The sequence below is a fragment of the Notothenia rossii genome (assembly GCF_949606895.1).
Source record: "Notothenia rossii genome assembly, chromosome: 7".
Classification (NCBI taxonomy): domain Eukaryota; kingdom Metazoa; phylum Chordata; class Actinopteri; order Perciformes; family Nototheniidae; genus Notothenia; species Notothenia rossii.
Genome location: NC_136905.1, coordinates 10118728 through 10134645, shown reverse-complemented (window position 1 = coordinate 10134645; position 15918 = coordinate 10118728). Strand labels below are relative to the sequence as shown.

Here is a 15918-nt window from a genome sequence, read left to right as displayed (position 1 = left end):
GGAGATGGAGACAATGTCTTGTAATTTCACTTAATTGCCTGCTTGTTCGTGTGTGTTTTTTTTAACTGTGTGGGAGTACAAGTATAAATGTGTGTGTCAGAGAGATGAACAAGGGGGAGTTTTGTTGGTGCGTTTAGGCTGAGCGAGAGAGTGTGTGTGACTAGGCAAGAAAGAGGTTTAATTAAACGTCCCGAGGGATTAGAACCCAGATGAGTCAGGATGGTAATCTGGCCAGGGTGGCTTGAGTCATGACACTCAGCCTGCCTCACACATTTACACACACCGCGATGTTCGCCAGGATGTCTCTGTAATCCTCGCACCTCCTGTCTGCTCTGCCTCCCCGTCTTTCATGACCAATTCATTTAGTCTGCCTGCTCCTTCCCTTCATCTCCCAGCACACCATCTCTTCTTCTCTCTCGAGTTACACTCTCTTCCCCCCGTATAAATGTTTTTCCTCCGCTCGGCACATCTGACACCTTATTTCTCTCTCATCTGCCCTCCTTTCCCTCCTGCCAGCCCTTTCACACCATCGCCCGCCCTCTGACCATCCATCTCTCCATAATGTGTCAGGATGCAGCCCTCAGTTGCCATTGGCTCCTTCTCCAAGCCCCTTCTACACTTTCTTCTCTTGTCGACTTCCCCCTGTGGGCCTTTTTACTCTCCTTTCTCACCTCTCTTTAAAGCTTCCCCTGGCGCCTGTACTTCGATCTCTTTTCTTTTTTTACCTCCTCCTTTTTAATAACATTTAGCACCTTCGGTGTTACTAAATGTGTTTAAGATTAGTGGGATACTTGGAGGTAGTTGTTGCGTGGTCCATGAGCTTCACTATCTCTCTGAAGAAACAACACAGGATTCCTGAATGTAGGTTTCCAAGTTGTTAGCGTTAGCAGCGAAATAAAACACGTACAAAGGTTATTTTTATTTGACCAATTTTGTTCGGTATTTCATTTGCCAATCTCAGCATTTTTTGGAAAAATGTACTTTCAATATAATGTTACCCCAAATACATAAAGAATTAAAGCAAATGATAAAGGTTAAAGAGGTCATCTTATGCTAATGTTCACGTTCACATATGTATTTTGGGCCTCAACAACATGTTTACATGCTTTAATATTTAAAAAGTGTGATGATTGGTTAGCTGGCCGTCTCTATTGTGATTGGTCAACCGCTAATAGATGTCCCACCCCTCGCACAACAACCTTTATAACACACTACAGGAAAGGGAAAACCCCAAGAGCATAATAGGCTAATTTCCCCTCCTGTGGTAAAGGATAACCACTTCCCAAAGCTCAATTCCCTTCAAAGAAGCGAACACAATAAGTCCCCATCTCTACTCTGAGATATTAATATAAATATGGCTGTGATATAATTACAAAGTTTCAAATAGGTGTGCCTGTTATTGAAAAACATATTCCAAGCGACATATTACTGCCGAGCGCCTGTGGTTGAATAGTTAATAGAAAAACTGGAATCAATTATATGTTTAAAGACAGTAGAGGTTGACCTTTTTGCGGTTATGTTTGGGTATTTGAATATATGAGTGTGCATGCATGTGGGAGGCTATTTGAAACCAACTCTGCATCACGATGGAATTTGAAATGAAATGTCAAAAGCTAACAACTATTTTAATTAACATTGAATCTATTGATATCTTTTTGTATTCATTTACTAATGGCTTTGAGATGTGAACAAAGACATAAAAAGGGCAAATTATTACCAAGTTGCCCTCCTCAAATTACTTGTTTTGCTCAAAAGCCAAAGATACTCCATTGAACAGCCAATCCTGTCATTGGGAAACCTTGAAACTGCACATTTCTGACTTTCGTCTTTGATAAATAAAACAAAATCGAATCTGTTTTGAATGAAACCTCTCTCCGTCTCCTTCCTTAGGCCCAGGAACATCCAGTGGTCCAAGATTAACGACACCTTACCAGAGAGAGCAGAGATTTCCGGCCCCAACTTTCAGATTTCCCGCCTCAGCCAATTACACAACGGGACGTACTTGTGCCAGGCCCAGAACAACTTTGGACGCGCTGCCGATCATTACACCCTGCTGGTGTACGGTGAGTAACTATGGCTGACAGTTGAGTACATGTTGCAAGTTTTCTTTAGAATTTCCAAGAGTGCTTGAAATGTGTTCTTCATTGATTCATCTTCTCCATTGTTTTCGTTCATTTCCAGTCCTGGGTAATTGTTAACTGCTCATAATAATTGTTCTTCCAATGGATCTTTTGCTTGTTGCATTTGTTGTTCTTCTGTTCTGATACTGTTTGGGAGAAATCTTTTACATTTCATCGGTCCTTTTATCTCCCCAGTGTCTTTGGAGTCTGGGTATTCTAGCGCTGGGCAACAGATCCATTAAATCCTGACGCTTGTCTCATCTGTCCTTCGGTTTTATTTGTTTTCCTGTTTCAGTACACAGCAGGAAACCTCTGCTAAACCTTCTGCACAATTGATTCCACAGAGATATTGATTCCAGAAGAAGAACGAAGGCTACCGTGCTCAGAAAGTAGTCGCCAACATCATTATTCAGGCTTTTCATTGTAAAGAACCAATGTATCTTGTACCCTGTGACCCCCATCCTCACTTCCCTGAATTCAGAGTAACTTTATTCCTCAAGTGCAATAAATAAAACTTTGAGGTGTTGTGACAGCTGCATGCAATTCTCAAGACAAGTTTACAAGTAGGAGAAGAAGAAGACAACACAGAGTTCAAAGTAACACTTCAATGCGGGATCTGTTGGAACACTGCATTTTACATGGTTTACATTTGGCAAAACAAGAGGGGTGGAACATATGTGGCATTTCAAATTCAGGCAAATCAACTTTGCCTTAGCAGAAGTATCAGAGGCGGGAGGAAGATGTGGGTAAGGGGGCTTCTGTTGTCAGGTTTTACAAGTTTTCCAAGATGTTGCACCTCGATTCAGTGGTGGTAAATTCTTAATGAAGGTTGACCCAGATAGACTGCACACCGTGGCTCTGAGGAAATGACAGCGATGCCTGCAACATCACATGAAAATCATCTCATCTCGATAAAGTTATTCCTCAGAAAATGTGACAAATTGGCCAACTTTCTCCCTGAGTTTGAAGCACATTTTGAAAACAAGCTTTCGATGTGATTTATGTTGTGTAATCCGCTCATGAAGCAACTGAGTGCACTTGCAAGAAAAAAAGGGAACAAAATAGGGATTGTGAGATTTTAATGGGACAGTTGAGGAAAGTTAGCGCTTCATTAAGACTTCTATGGTTTGGCCTGATTGCACACGCTCCCCTGTCACTCATCAGGTTTGATCTACCCGTCCCCTGCAGGCAGCTCCTGTCATTGCACCTTAAGAAATCTGAAGGAAGAAGGGCGTAGAGACATGATATATTATGTAAAAAAAAAATGTAATGCAGCGCCCCCACATCTATCCATCACACTAAAAATCTCTTTCTCTCACAAGTGCACACAACAATCACACACTCTTGTACAAGCTTGTCTAGCATCAAAAGGCGCACGTAATGGCAGCTTTCCACAGGCATCAAGGGTGGCAACAGTGGCAAGATGAAAGGTGACATCGCCACCCACTCTGCCTCTCTCTTCGTCTCTTTTCCTCTCTGTCTTTCTCTCTCTCTCGCTCTCTATCCTAGAAGGTTAGACATGCCAAGCTTTGATGTGCGTTGCCACCTCTGTAGAAAAATGTTCTGTCCTCCTCCTCCTCCTCCTCCTCCTCCTCCTCCTCAGCCTCCTCCCTCATCGTTTTTAGCAGTCTTCTTCACGGTGTCATTTCCTCTTTTTCTACGATTCATCACTTGTCATTCTTTGTTTAATGCCGCTGCTCCGTGCTGGTCATTAATTTGATTGATACTTTTTTGTCATATCGTCTCTTATTATGAAAAAGAAGTACATGCAAAGTAAGACATCTTGCCTCGACATAAATCCATAAAATCCACATAACCAACATAAGCCAGGCTGCAACTCCTCTGCTCTGCACCACGGATTTCCAACAATCAGCCTCTTAAATCCTCCCGCTGTATCCCTGTATCAGTGCTGGTTTGCTCTACTTCAAAAGATATGCACTCGCCCACTGGGCAGATTGTTTAAAACCTTATCTCCTACAGCTCCGAGTTGTTGATTTAGCCATCGAATTAATAATCTGTAAACGATTTAAAGTCACGCCACAAGTAATAATAACTGGCTAACCTGGTGTCACTCCTTACGCAAGGATAGTCATATACACTCCTTGCATTCAGCCGAACATCTTTGCAGGGATATACATGTATGCACTTATGAATGTTACATAATCATAAGAAGGCGTTTGTTTTTGCATGACTGCCAATCTAAATACATCTATGGATCATTTAATACAGTGTTAGCGAAGTGCTATGTTATGATTAAATACTAAGTTCATTAGTCATTATTGAATACAAATATGAATCCACAAAGATGACTCTTCTAACACTCAGCACCCACTTTGTTATTGCAGGCGTATTTATTGCATTTTTTTAGATAGTGAATATCTCATTTTGTTCCAAAGTACTTCATATGTAGATGGGGATAGTGATAGATCTAACTCTACTTCTCCATCACTCTCTTTGTCTCCTTACTTCTCATATTATCCCTCCTCTGTTGCCTCACCCTTTTCCCCATTCCTTTCCTTGACATCCGTCCTCATTTAATCTGCCCGCTGTTCTGTTCCTGTCCACTTCCTCTTCCCCCCCCCCACCCCCTCACCCTTTCCACTGTGTTTCACCTTGCCACCAGTTTGCCCTCTGTTTTCAGTTCATCTACAGTTCAGTCTCTTTACTCAAGGAACACCTAGGTTTCTTAGAATATGGCATGGAGAGAGTGTGGGAGGAGTTAGGAAGGGAGAGATCGAAAGGAGGAAGGAAGGGGAAGAGAGGGTAGGAAGAAGTGATGGAGGGGTACAAAGGGAGAGAAGAAGGGCGATGGAGGTTGAACGCAGGTTAACATTCAGTATGTTGGTTTAGTTGGCTCCTAGCCTTTTCCCAGGAAATCCCAGGGTGCACTGGGGGAACAAGGTGGGGGGAAGGGCTTTAGGATGTGTGTTGTATAAGTTGACTCAGCAGAAAAGAAACCATTTTATTGCAGGTGCAGAAAAACAACCACCAGTGATCTCTGTCGTCTTTCTCCTTCTCATTCCGTGTCAACCTTCCCTCGGCGATTGTTATCTGCCGCCAGGGTGTGCACGCAGAGTACAAACTCAGGCAAAAGTGGCTGCCAATTTGTCACAGGTGCTTTAGGCGCTGTCACTTTATGAGGGAGATGGGCTTAATGCTGGCAAAGGGGAACAAAGAGCAGGAGTTGAGAAACTCTCCGGGGAGCCCGCTGTGGCAGAGACGTGACGCATTGGAGCCGAGCTTTATTTGACTGGTCACACTTGGGTGTATTCAGAACTGTGTGTGTGTGTGTGTGTGTGTGTGTGTGTGTGTGTGTGTGTGTGTGTGTGTGTGTGTGTGTGTGTGTGTGTGTGTGTGTGTGTGTGTGTGTGTGTGTGTGTGTGTGTGTGTGTGTGTGTGTGTGTGTGTGTGTGTGTGTGTGTGTGTGTGTGTGTGTGTGTGTGTGTGTGTGTGTGTGTGTGTGCATGCACTTTGATGTGTTAATAATTTAGCGTGTGCATAGCTAATACAATTTCTGCAACTTTCACAAAGTCACTATTGAAATAAATGGGAGAAATGGTTGTGATTGAATCAGAGTGCACACATTACACACACACACACACACACACACACACAAACACACACACACACACACACACACACACACACACACACACACACACACACACACACAGAAAGTGTCTGCTGACTGGTGGAAAAAAAGGATGTAGCTTCTGTTGGTTGTTCCATATCTGTGCCACCATTGTTAAGGAGGAATTGGATTTTTATATGTGTGAATATACGCAAAGGTGCGAGTGAATGTGTGTGTGTGCATGTGATTGGGAGGAGGTTGTTACTGATTGTCTGGTGAAAGCCTGGAGGGATCAGTTATGTAATTGAACATCGCTGTTGCACTCAGATGAATCGCGGAGCCAATAAAACCCATTAGAATTGAATTGCATGAGAGAGTGTGGGAGATTTGGAGAAACAGAAAAAGGAGAGGACGAGGTACAGATGAAGAGATGAGGATTGTTAGTTTGAATATATGTGACTTACTTATGTGTACATGTTGTGCAAAACAGAGCAGGAAGTGATCACAAGGGAGGGATTAATTGTTCTTTCTCCAGAAGTCTTTCCTTGTACGGTGTGAGGGTCTAAGGATAGAGGGTGTCATTTTTCTCACACTGATATTCTGAACAAACTGTGCTGTTGTATTAGCTGTAAAGTGTGTCTACTGTAGGCTATTTTTATTATATGTACAGCACTTTGGCTCGACCAAAAATCGTTTATAAATGAGCTATATAAATAAAACTTGATTTGATTATATAAAAATATACTGTATATGGAAAGCATATGATAGAAATATGAAATGATAGAAGCACAGTGAGATAAACAAGGATGCTAGGTGACCAGGGATTAGTCTGTGTCTCTCTGGCTGTTGTAATGAGCCGTCAGGATAATTGGAATACTGAAAAACTAAATTTAATGAAGTGAGACTTTCAAAAAACATCAAATGAGAATGAAAGTGTAAAAAGGTTGGAGGGATGTGGCAGTGGGGAGAGATAATGGAGAGAACATTTTCCAGTTTTTCTCCACAATCCTCTATTGACGCCTGGTTGAATTTTGAATGAGTCATCATCAGCTAATCAGTGTTCGAGGTTATGGCCTTAAAGGTGGACCCCTGACCAATGTCCAGCATTTAGTGCACTGATTGACAGTGGGAGAAACCACTGCTCTCGGCAAGGCTCTTTTAATCGGGGAACACGAAAGAATAACAGTGCTCATCCAAAATGGCGCCGCAGTATCCTCAGGCACACTACTGCGAGAATGAGATACGACAAAGAACGTCATTATCGCAAGTGCCGCCACATCCATCCCTGGAAATAACATGGGCTGTGTGCCTGATTGGCAGCCATAGAGTGTGTTAATGAATAACAATATGATGTAGGGAGAAAGAAAAGGACGCTATCGGCCAAGAAAACGACAGCTGTATGGCATTCTCCTTAATTAAGTTGAAGAGAGGGAACGTAGTTACTGAGGAGTGAAACCAGAGAGGCAGTGGAATGAAGGAAAATGAAGCAGGGGGGGGGGGGGTTTAGATTAGTGGGACAGAGTTTGGGTAAAGAGGAACAGTAAAAAAAGAAGTGAGGAAAAACGGTGGAACGATAAGAAAAAGTAGGAAGAAAGAACAATTTTTGGGTCATTGTTGATAGTCAAGAGACATTAATCATTGTCCAGTTAATTAGTGCAGAAACCACGGCAACTAATCCTCAGGCTCAAGTGACAACCACACACATATATACTGTCCACACACACAGGCTACATATATGTACTCAAACAGGAGAGCACTTCTACGTACATTTGTTCCCTCTCTTTTCTCACTCACCTTGCTCTCACTTCATCTTTTGTCTTTCCCAAATAATACACGTTGCATCACGTTACATTTCTTTACAGAGCAAAAAGGAGACCAAGGCTGGGCTGAGAGAAAAGAAAAAAGAGAATCATGAGGGAGGAGGTATAGTGCTGACATAAGAAGAGTGCAAAAAGAGATTGATGATCTCAGGGCCAGTGGGAAAAAGGGATAGAAGAGACAGAGGAATACTTGCCAATAAATTACTCTTGAACAGAAAGGGCAGGGTGTGTATGTGTTTGTGTGTGTGTGTGTGTGTACTGTATGTTACTGTAATCCTTTGTGAGTGTGTTGTGTTGTGTGCGAGTATTCACGGCCAATTATGCATTTGTGTTTTAATGTGCTTGAACATGTGGTACACACGCCTACTAAGCAAGCTGTGTGTGTGTGTGTGTGTGTGTGGCCACATATGCTCGTGTGTCCTGAGACTACAATTGCATAGACTCCAACATTGCAGTTTTATAGAGTTGGTTTGATGAAATGGCGTGTTATTCATTCTTAAAGTGCTGATATACACACACGAGCAAACTCACCCATTCACACCCACTCTTCCATCTCCCTTTTAGCTCTTGTCAGCCAATATTTTTGTCTTCAACAGCAATATGAACTTGTCTCCTTCTACCTCTCTACCTACTATTGTGGCTCAGCCATTGATTCGGAGAATGTGTCAAGATCCAAGCTATTGTTCTGCATTGAATGAGGCAGTCCCTGCATGGCACTGCTCCATTGGGAATGCATCCGTCACACACAATGTCTCTGTCTCCCCTACCATTGTACCATAGAAAATGTGTCAGTGATAAAGAATGTGTTATATATATTCCAATTGTCTCATAGATGAATGTCAGCCTGCCAGGTATGATTCTCTTCAGCCCTTGTTTTAAAGCATATCTTCCCCATTGTAAACGTCTTCTTTAACCCCCCCGCAGCTGGCATAGAAGCAACGTCGTTTGTCCTTGTCCTTATCGCTTGTCAGAGGTCGAGATCGATTCAATTTTGCACACATGGTCAATTTGGGGGGAAATAATTAGTAGCATTAGTCTTTGCTATCGAAATGGCATCGGCCCCAGTTCTTGATAAGCGTGTTTGAAACACATTTCTCCTCCATTTCTTGTGTGTTGCATCCTATGCTCCTTTAAAACTCATTAACATCAACAACATCTTTGAGACGGACACTACCAGCAAAGAAAACTCAATATATATTCAACCACAGTAAAGTATGTGTCGTGTTTGATAGACTGTAGTAACTCTGCTATGAAACCCTGCATCGCCTTTGTTGAAATGTCACTGCATGTTGTAGATAATAGCATTTGTGTATGTGTGTTATCCCATTCCCTGTCTGTCTGTAGATAATGTGTCAGTCACTACCACGGTCCCTCCCACTCCCACCACCCAACCAATCACCTCCCATCCCGTCACCTCAACCCTCCTTACACTCATCCTCGCTTCGGACCCTAAAGGTAACACACACACACACACACACCTTTTTTTATTCTTCCTCTTCTACCCTCCATCTCTCTCCTCGACCTTCCCTGTTTCCCTTTGGTTTCTTTCACTCCCATATACTCAACTATTTGATGACTCTCAGGTGGCCTACACACACACACACACACACACACACACACACACACACACACACACACACACACACACACACACACACACACACTTTTTCTCCTGCAACCTTCCTTTGCCCTGCATCTACATGAGCACACATGCCTGCAGATGCTTGGGTGTGAATCATGCACTCTCTCCCTTTGCCTTATCACTGACTCTTTGATGCACCTCAAACACATTGCCTAGTCAGCGTGTGTGTGTGTGTGTGTGTGTGTGTGTGTGTGTGTGTGTGTGTGTGTGTGTGTGTGTGTGTGTGTGTGTGTGTGTGTGTGTGCATGTGTGTGTGTGGTCTCGTGGTGCTTGGAGGGTACTGTTAATGAATCTGCATTAAGAGTTTAAGGAGCTGAAAGCGTCCAACACTGGCCTCTGGAGGGTCAGGGAGATGCTACACACACACACACACACACACACACACACACACACACACACACACACACACACACACACACACACACATACAATTAGCACACACACATATAGAAAGAAGAGAATATGAGAGAAAGAAAGATCAGGGATCAAGGTGTCTCTTGTCGTGCTTTCCCTAATGATCATGTTTTACAGCAGGAGGGAGAGGCTGCTCGACACTCTGTTACTGTGTGTGTGTGTGTGTGTGTGTGTGTGTGTGTGTGTGTGTGTGTGTGTGTGTGTGTGTGTGTGTGTGTGTGTGTGTGTGTGTGTGTGTGTGTGTGTGTGTGTGTGTGTGTGTGTGTGTGTGTGTGTGTGTGTGTGTGTGTGTGTGTGTGTGTGTGTGTGTGTGTGTGTGTGTGTGTGTGTGTGTGTGTGTGTGTGTGTGTGTGTGTGTGTGTGTCCCTCCTTTTTCATAACCAGTATCTATTCATCTCAAACACTAACAAACGCTCACTGCCATCTCTTCTCATCCTGCTCTCTGTCTGCTCTCTGATGCCTGAAAGCAGAGATGAGTGGAGGCAGTGGCAGCATCCATCTTGTTCTTCTTCTGTTGCCCCTGCCGCCGTCTGTGGCAGGTTGAGGTTGTTCACCTGCTGGGCATACGTGTGGAGATGTCATACAGACTTGTAGGAAGAACAGCAGTTTGAACCGTTTTCAGAGCGTTTATTTGATGCTGGCGTATCATCTATGGGGCTCCTCGGAGAAACAAGCACTTTTGAATACTTGACATTCATTTCCTGTGGAGCGTTGGGCTGCGGCGGATTAAAAACAGGGTGGCGTGAGGTGAAGGTATAACGCTTGATTTCTTGCTGTTTCCTCCCCTGTGAAATACTGCTGCTCTGATCCTAACAGGTGGAATCACACTTGTTCTGGGCCACCGATGTGATCAAACACACACTCACAAATACTTGATTTTACACATGAGCAGGAATGTGACGCACCTTTTCACGGAGCTCCTTGAGACGCGTGTCCGATAAATGCATGTGCAAGATCACACCATCTTTCCTTCAACTGTCAGCTCCAATACCTCCCTTTCCTTTCACTAACCCTCTCTGTCCTTTTTGATATTTATGTGTTATCACAGTATTAGTGATTCATGTTTTAATTCTGCTCCGTGAAGGTCCAACAGCTGCATAAATAACGATGTGCCTACTTTTGGCCCCACCAGCTCTTACACTCAAAAACATCTTTTTTGAATTGTGAGCAAGAACAGACAAAGATTACCTGGACCAAACATTTATTTTCTTTCTGTTTGTCTGCACCCAGGCACTCCATCAATCACCTGCTTTTGTCCTTGTCAGAAAGTACTCACTGGTGCCACGGTGCACAGACACATGCTTAGTGCTTCACTTTGAGTTAAGATGTATATTAAGGCTGCGAGTGCGACTAACAGTTAATATATATTTTTTTTTATCCACACATTTTATTAAATACTGAAAAAGTTATGACCACAATTTAAAAAGAATAGGAAAAACAAACTGAAATAATTTAAAATGCTGGAACCTGAACATATTCAGCATTACTGCTAGATGAATAATTCATCAGTGAGAAAAATTGCCAATTAGATATTTCTGTCAGCTGACTAATTGCTTAATTGCTTATTTGTTTCAACACTCACCTACACCTCTTTTATGTTATTCCTGCTTTTCTTGTCGTCCCTTAATTTATAGTTGGTGGTGTTGACATTAATATTCCTTACCACTGCCGTCATTTTTTACTGTGAATTTAGCTGCCTTTTTTCGTTTTTCAAATATTTGAATCTCTCTTTTCTCATCCTGGTGTGTTTTGATTAAAAAGTATAAAAACACTCAAAGTCTCCCTCGTTCAAAATGCATTGTGATCTTGACAGGCACTTGGCTGGAGTGGGGTTTTTAGAGGCTGAAATACTTTTTGATTCACCCTCCTCATTTCTCCACCTTTTTCTCACCCATTCTGACCGGTCGGTGTTCTGTGCAGTGGGGGGTGATGAAAGGTGATAAACCAAGCTGGATGGAGGACATTGACTTCAGTTTTCTCCTGTCTCGCTCCCTGTACCTTCTCCCCCGCTGCCGTTTAAAGTGCTTTCTTTCTCTCACTTTTAAATATTTTTTTTCCACCTACATTTTTCATCTATCTCTCCCTTTATCTCCGTTCCCTTGACTGCACTTCTCTTCCCTTTTGTCTCCATATTCCCTTTTATATTCCCTTACACTCCACCCACGCTCACTATTTGTCCTTTTTGTTCTTCCTCAGAACCCGGTGCAGTGGTAGAGACTCACAGTGCAGTACCATATGCAGTGATAGGGGGCGTTCTGGCACTGCTGGTTTTCACCGTCATCTGTGTCCTCATCGTCACCATCTGGTGCTCCGTTCGACAGAAAGGTAACACACTCATACACTCATACACGCACACACACACGTGCACACACACACACACACACACACACACACACACACACACACACACCAAGTAACAGGAGAGTTTCTTTCAAAAACAGGGCACACGTTTTTGCAGCTTAAAGCGTTTTTCCTTTCATTTCAAACCTTTATTTATCCAGGTGTATCCCATTGAGATCATTGATCTCTTTTTCAAGGGAGACCTGCTCAAGTAGGTTCCACATGAAACATAAAAACATAAACAGAACAACAAACCTTTTTGGACCTTTTCACTGACACATTACCGAAACAAGCTGTGAAAAACTCTTTACAGACCTTGTACCACCAGATTCCTTGAGAACAATCTTTTAAACTGAGGTGTAAAATAGTCGGTGCAAGGCAGACAGGATGGGATGCTCCTCTCCCGGCGGGCACTGTCCATGATGGACGGCCTTGGCCAGGATTGTAGATAAGATGGGTGGGGTGGGAAATGTAGGTGTGGTCCCCATGTTTTATGACTATATGTTAGTGTATCAAGGCTCATCTATTAAAAGCAGCCTTCCTGAGTTCCGTATCTTTTTAAGTGCCCTCTTGTTGGCAGCCTTCGTACACCCCGGCTGCCAAGAAATGATCCGAGAACAGCGTAGCAGGCAGCCACTGGCTATTACTTACCCTATGGCTAGACAGGCTGCCAGTCAACATTCAGTATGGCTTGACCGCCAATCAGCACACAGACAGGACCATTACAACCAAACCCTGTTGAGGCAGAGCCATTAGGGCTTTGTCTTCAGCCCGTTGTGACTGTCAGCATCCAGTCACCCTCTGCAGAGAGAGAATTAGAGTGTCACTCACCCCTGCAGTGAGGTGACACTGAAGAAGGAAGATGACTCGAGCAGCTTTGCTCTCTGTGTAACCTGTGCTGCTCTGAATCATTAATCATACGGACCTGAGGGAAGTTAAAATGTGTTTGATGGCTTTCGTGAGTGACTCAAATGTGCCATTGTTCTCTTGCACCTAACCTTCCCTCCACCCCTTTTCTGACAATCTCTTCTTCCTCCCTGTCTTCTATTCTCTACCATCTTCTCCTCCTCTTCCACCTATTCTCTTCACACATCCCATCCCCTACCTCTCATTTCCGCGTAGGCTCGTACCGTACACGAGAGCCTATTCTTGCTTGGTATTGACCTAACAATCAGTTAACTAACGAATTAATCAGTCACAGGTATGGTACTCAATAATATATGCGCTAGTTGGTTTGATAATAATGCTGCATGGCGCTGCAGTTATCATGACGCTTTGCCGCCTAACCTCCCCCCTAAAATCTCCCTCTTGGTCTCTCTCTCTCTGTCTCTCTTCATCCAGGTTCCTATCTTACCCATGAGGCCAGTGGGTTGGATGAACATGGTGAGGTGCAGGAAGCTTTCCTCAATGGGAACGACGCCAGCCAGGGCAAGAAGGAGTACCTACTGTAGCCCCTATCCCCTTCTCTTCTGACCTCAATCCCCCTTATCCCTTCCCTACCCTGTGTCCCATCTTATATACAGTATACAAATACACACACACACACACACACACACACACACACACACACACACACACACACACACACACACACACACACACACACACACACTATACAATACAATACAAGCGCCATTACAGGCAGCCTTTTGAAAACGACTGTATACAGATACTGCACACAGCCAATCCATCCCGCTTCATTCTACTCCACAGCCTCCATGCACACACACCCAGAGGCAGACTGAGAAAAAGAGAGCCTATACACCCAGCAGCCAGTAACGACTGTGCCATATACTGTAAGTCGGAGATACTAGGGAGAATGGAGAGAGCGGGGCCGGGGTGAATGTAGACAATAACGAAATGATGCCGTTATTATTTTTGATCAAGGTGGAAGTGGGGAGCACAAAGAAAACAGGCACTCTGCCCGTGCAGCCGCCAAAAGTGGAAGGGGAATTAGAGGCAGATGAGTGCTATAATTCCATGCCTGAAGAAAACCATTTATTTCACAAAGCTCAATCTTTAACTGATGGAGAGGGGAGGGGGAAATGAGGAGGGGTTGACCAGAAGCTATCGAGCGATACACGGTAGAAAATTGAATTTTTTTAAATTGTCAGAACATCTTTCCTACAGAGTACAACTCGTATATAATTCCCTACCAACACTGGAGTGTTTAAACCCAGAGTCCCAGGAAGTATTCAAAGTTTTGACGAAACGTACTCCCTACCCAATAATTGGTAAAAAAAAAAAAAAAAGGAATCCTATTTTAAAGGAGGTTCTCTTTTTTAATTGAATTAATTCTCCTCCTTGCTCTACATTCACCTGTTACAGTCATCTCCCCCGCTCCATTATATCTCGCTTTTTTCTCCGTCTGCCCCCCCCCCCCCCCCCCCCCCCCCCCCCAATCGCTCCTCCTTTGTTGGCTCCTAATAATGTAAGGATTAGTGTTGGGCTGCGTTCCCGACAAAGACGAAAGGAATATGACTTGCTAAGGCATTAAAGAAAAGGCTTAATTATTTTAGAATGTCATTAAGAGGATGGAAAGGTTTAAGTCTTGATAAGAAGGGCAAGGGGGAGTGAAGGAATGAGAAATAAAAAACGGATGGATATTTTTTCTGAATGCTACCACACATATGCAGATACATGCACTCATTCATACGTACAGTAAACATGTTGACAGAACCAGTATACATATCTCTGAAGTACGTATTTGTATAAAAAAAGAACATCTACATAAATTAAATGAAACTTTTAAGAAAAAAAAATCTGTTTACTATTGAAACACATTATGAAGCATCTATACTAACACAGAATATTAGCCTATAGAGGTGCAAAGCCGAACAAACCACTGTCCAGTGATCTTTAAAGAAAATAAAGAAAAGAATAAAAAAAAATATCATTGTCTTTATGAGAAACCAGAGGTCTTATCGATTTTTTAATTATTATTATTATTTGAACAATTATGATTGTTGTTAATGTTATTATTGCCGTTGTTATTATTATAATTGTAAATGTTAAAGAAATGTACACTTCCCATGGTTTGTTTTTGGTTCTACTGTAGAGAAATTGCTGTCTTTTTTCACTCTTACCTTTCCTCTCTTTCCCTTTCTCTCTCTTCGTCTCCTGTGCCTAGTCGTCTCTTCTCCTGTCTTTCACTACTGTTTACTTTAGAGTCCATGTGTCATTGTTGATATATAGCTAACTATTTCTTTATAGGGGAAAGATACAAAGCACGATAAAATAAAAAAGAATTCAGAAATAACCTTTGGGATTAGACTGTTTTTGTGTGTGCTTACTGTGTAATTAGCAGGTGCTGTTTTTGAAATCCTAAGAAGGGAGAACAGGAGATGGAGCATATGATGAGATCAATGGGGAATAGTGGAGTTATAGGTGGGAAGATGAAGATGAAGGCGATAGAGCCGGCTATAACTGGCAGCTCATTCGGAATAAACAAAATAGGGGATTCTGTGGCGCCGCTAATGAATCATAAGAACAGATAGCGGGAAATAAAGGGTGACAGGGGGTTTGAGTCAGATACACACCAAAAAAATATGACTCTACCATTATCTTCCACACAATCAATACCCGATTCTGTCGAGAAGCACTCAACATGTCCATGTGTGCGCGGGGCTAGATTTGAAAGCTGCCGGAGGTCGCAGGGTGATAGATCGATGTGTTTCTCTTCCATCGATGGCAAGGCTGCACGGTCGCCTGTCATAAAGACAGATTGTCAAACGGCAATCAAAGTAATGGACTTGCCAGGCGCTACAAGCATGAGTTGACACTCCGGCCAACAAACAATTCACACACAAGTCGACACCAAACATATCTTCAATTTATGATGACGCAGGTGTAGCAAAGGTGCTATCACACCAAACATGGTCGATGAGTAATAAAACTGAGAACATTGTCCTCGGTATAAGTGTCCTTCAAGGTTTCATCTCTTATTTTTATTGTGGGATTCAAGAACACTCATGTTTGATACTGTTATTTCTACTTTTTCCTCACAAGAAA

The 15918-nt window shown here is 42.9% G+C and overlaps 1 protein-coding gene across 6 annotated transcripts in view; it reads left to right on the top strand.

Moving 5' to 3' along the window:
• cadm4 (cell adhesion molecule 4) overlaps nucleotides 1-15166 on the top strand; it is a gene marked incomplete at its 3' end in the record, with an annotated part of 151543 nt that extends 136377 nt beyond the window's left edge. For 2 of the 6 annotated variants that reach the window (XM_079640090.1, XM_079640088.1), the window contains exons 6-9: nucleotides 1891-2063; nucleotides 8856-8966; nucleotides 11764-11892; nucleotides 13249-15166. In XM_079640090.1, coding sequence (XP_079496216.1) covers nucleotides 1891-2063; nucleotides 8856-8966; nucleotides 11764-11892; nucleotides 13249-13358 — 523 coding nt within the window. Of the gene's footprint in view, nucleotides 1-1890; nucleotides 2072-8855; nucleotides 8967-11763; nucleotides 11893-13029; nucleotides 13109-13248 lie in introns of those variants that run through there. The other 4 variants (XM_079640089.1, XM_079640092.1, XM_079640091.1 and 1 more) reach the window with 4 other exon arrangements.
• Nucleotides 15167-15918: the final 752 nt, after the last annotated feature.